The sequence below is a fragment of the Guillardia theta genome, assembly GCF_000315625.1.
Source record: "Guillardia theta CCMP2712 unplaced genomic scaffold GUITHscaffold_34, whole genome shotgun sequence".
In the NCBI taxonomy this organism is placed as follows: domain Eukaryota; class Cryptophyceae; order Pyrenomonadales; family Geminigeraceae; genus Guillardia; species Guillardia theta.
The window spans coordinates 580,372-583,131 of record NW_005434640.1 but is presented as its reverse complement, the minus strand read 5'-3'; the positions used below and the strand labels follow the sequence as shown (position 1 = coordinate 583,131).

Sequence of the window (2,760 nt, the reverse complement as noted above, 5' to 3'; positions counted from 1 at the left end):
GAGGAGATGAGGGGCGACGGCAGGTACCGAGGCATCACCACTGATGCTCCTCTCTTCATTCATCCGCACAGCTGCTTGTCCGGTCAGACCCCGCAATGGGTAGTCTACCTCGAGCTCTCACAGACGTCAAAAGTCTACATGAAAGGAATTACTGTAAGGCGCCTCCTCCTCCTCCTGCTCATTATCCTCCTCCTCCTCCTCCTCCTCCTCCTCCTCCTCCTCCTCCTCCTCCTCCTCCTCCTCCTCCTCCTCCTCCTCCTCCTCCTCCTCCTCCTCCTCCTCCTCCTCCTCCTCCTCCTCCTCATTGATTCTCTTTGATCCTGCAGAGCTATCGCAAACTTTTCTTGTCGTTTTTCGTGTTCCCTGTCCTTCGAAGCTTCGTCTCTCTACCACCTGAATCCAATTCTCCAATGGAAGCAAACAGCAAGGCGACCTCAAGCTCGTTCAGGAGCGAATCAGCTGCAGCATGCAAGGCTTCGGGTCACCTGATCTTCTTCTCTGTCCTGCTCCTGGTGTTTGGCGTCGGAAGGACAAACCTCTTCAGTTTCTATCCGACCGGATCAATGGGAGGCTCTAGCACCATCTTCCCTCCTGCAGTGCTGCTGGCCTGCGGTGTTTGTTTGTGTGTCATCGGCTTGCTGGGCTTAGCGGTCGGGACCCTCCACCTGTCGCTCAACGTCAGCCATGCGACTCTTACCCTCGTGTCGCTCGCGCTTGAAGGAGCTCTCGGATGGTTCGTCTTTGTTTCGCAGGCCATCGCCTTTCACGCCTACGAGGCCGACAAGCTTGCAGTCTCCACCTTTGACAAGGGCCTGTGGATGCTCCAGATGTTCGGGGGGGCGTCCATGGGCGTCGCGCTCCTCGGCAGCCAGTTTTACTTCAGTCTGCAGCTCTACCGCATGCAGTCGCTGGAGGATGGGGCTGCTGTGTACGACAGCAAGTACCTCAGGAAGCGCATCGTCTTCTACAGCCTCCTCGTCGTGATAAAGGCCGGCTGTGAGGTGGCCATGGGGGTGCTCGTATACAAGAATGATCCCCCCTTGAATCCCGTGCAGTCGCCGTACATGAGCTTCAAGTACAGGCTCATCATTGCCGACGGCTGTATTACCCTCCTCGTCGGCCTCTACGGCATGGTCATCGGTATAGCAGGCTTGTCCAAGCAGGGCTTGTACTTCGCGCTTGTCGCCTTCTCTTCCTTGATCATCCAGCTGGGGATGTACGACCTTGCCCAGCTGTCACAGAGTATTCCTCTCCGTAGCTACCAGCTGGGAGTCCTCGGCGTCATCCTCGTGCCCTTGACCGTCGGGCTGATGTGCATGCCGATCTTCCTCGTTGCTGCCATGGACAGAGAGAAAGAAGGAGAGGAGGCGCCTGTACATCACACGCAGGGGATCGTATTCTCACAATCTCCTTGATGAAGGAGGCGCATAGGATGTTGGCTTCCAATGTTGTGGATGAAGATGAAGACACAAGAGATGAGACGACCCTTGTGTAGATATCAGTCTTGTAATGTATCAAGTTATCTCTCTCTTGCCCACTCTCTTATCTTTCATCACCTCAAACTCCCACACCTCCTATCACGCACTAGTAGAACTCTGCTTATCTTGTACATTACCATGACATCACGTGTAGCCGGTGCTGTAAGCTTCTGCTCCGTAGCTGGAAGCAAAGGGATTACCAGTCCTCATCCTGCTATGGGGTCAGGAAGCGGAGGGGACAAACGACTCCGTGCTAACCTCTCTGCTCCCTCCTCCTCCTTCACGTCCGTCCCGCACTTGGGGCAAGAACCCCACTGCAAGAGCAAGAGGATCAAAGGAGAACCTCCAAAAAGAATCTCATCCTGCTGACCTCCAGTTTCACTGGGTTCTCGCACGAGCCGCAAATGCCCCACCCTGGAGGAAGGAGCGGAGCTGAACAAGCGAGTGAGGCACAGGGAGCGAGAAACAAACAAAAAGAACGAGGACGAGCAAGAGGTTGAAGGGGGCATGAACGAGAGGGAGGAGGAGGAGGAGGAGGAGGAGAGAGGGCGGGCTTATTCAAGGAAGCGAAGGAAGAGGAACAAGATAGAGGATGGAGTGAAATCAGAGGGAACGAGAGGGTCATGCCTGTAAGGAGGCTGGATGTTCCCAGAATGGGGAGGACGGAGGTGAAGGCCGGAGATCCGAAGGGGCTGTGCGAAAAGCTCCTATCCATTCCGTTGGGCTGGAGGGGGTCATGTGAGGAGAGGAGATGAGATCACAGGGGAGGGGAGAGGAAAAGGACTGGGGCGTAGCAGAGGGCGACGAGGAGCGAGGAAGAGGACAAGGGATCAGTAAAGAGAATAACAAGGTGAGGGGAGAGGGTCAGCTGGAGGGGAAACCTGCGGAGAGGAGGTTGTGCTCATCAGGCTTCTGTTGATCTGCATGGGAGAAGAATCCTTGGGAGAATGCTGCAGGAAGCGAATGAGAGGGAGGGGGAAGGAGAGGGATAGCAGAAGGAGGAAGGAGAAGAGAGAGGGAGACGAGGAGGAGGAACGAGAGAGCAAGTGAAGCAACAAAGATGAGGAGAGGGAGGCAAGCCGGAAGATGGAGGGAGGAAGTAGAGAGCGAAGAGGGAGAGCGAGACGAGGAAGAGAAGAGAGCGAGACGAGGAAGAGAAGAGAGCGAGACGAGGAAGAGAAGAGAGCGAGACGAGGAAGAGAAGAGAGCGAGACGAGGAAGAGAAGAGAGCGAGACGAGGAAGAGAAGAGAGCGAGACGAGGAAGAGAAGAGAGCGACACGA

The 2,760-nt window shown here is 55.5% G+C and overlaps 1 protein-coding gene across 1 annotated transcript; it reads left to right on the top strand.

Moving 5' to 3' along the window:
• The first annotated feature begins 513 nt into the window (after positions 1-513).
• GUITHDRAFT_152671 (hypothetical protein) lies at positions 514-1,529 on the top strand. Its single transcript, XM_005832623.1, has one exon. It carries the CDS (start codon positions 564-566, stop codon positions 1,413-1,415), a length of 852 nt encoding a protein of 283 aa, XP_005832680.1. The 5' UTR covers positions 514-563; the 3' UTR covers positions 1,416-1,529.
• Positions 1,530-2,760: the final 1,231 nt, after the last annotated feature.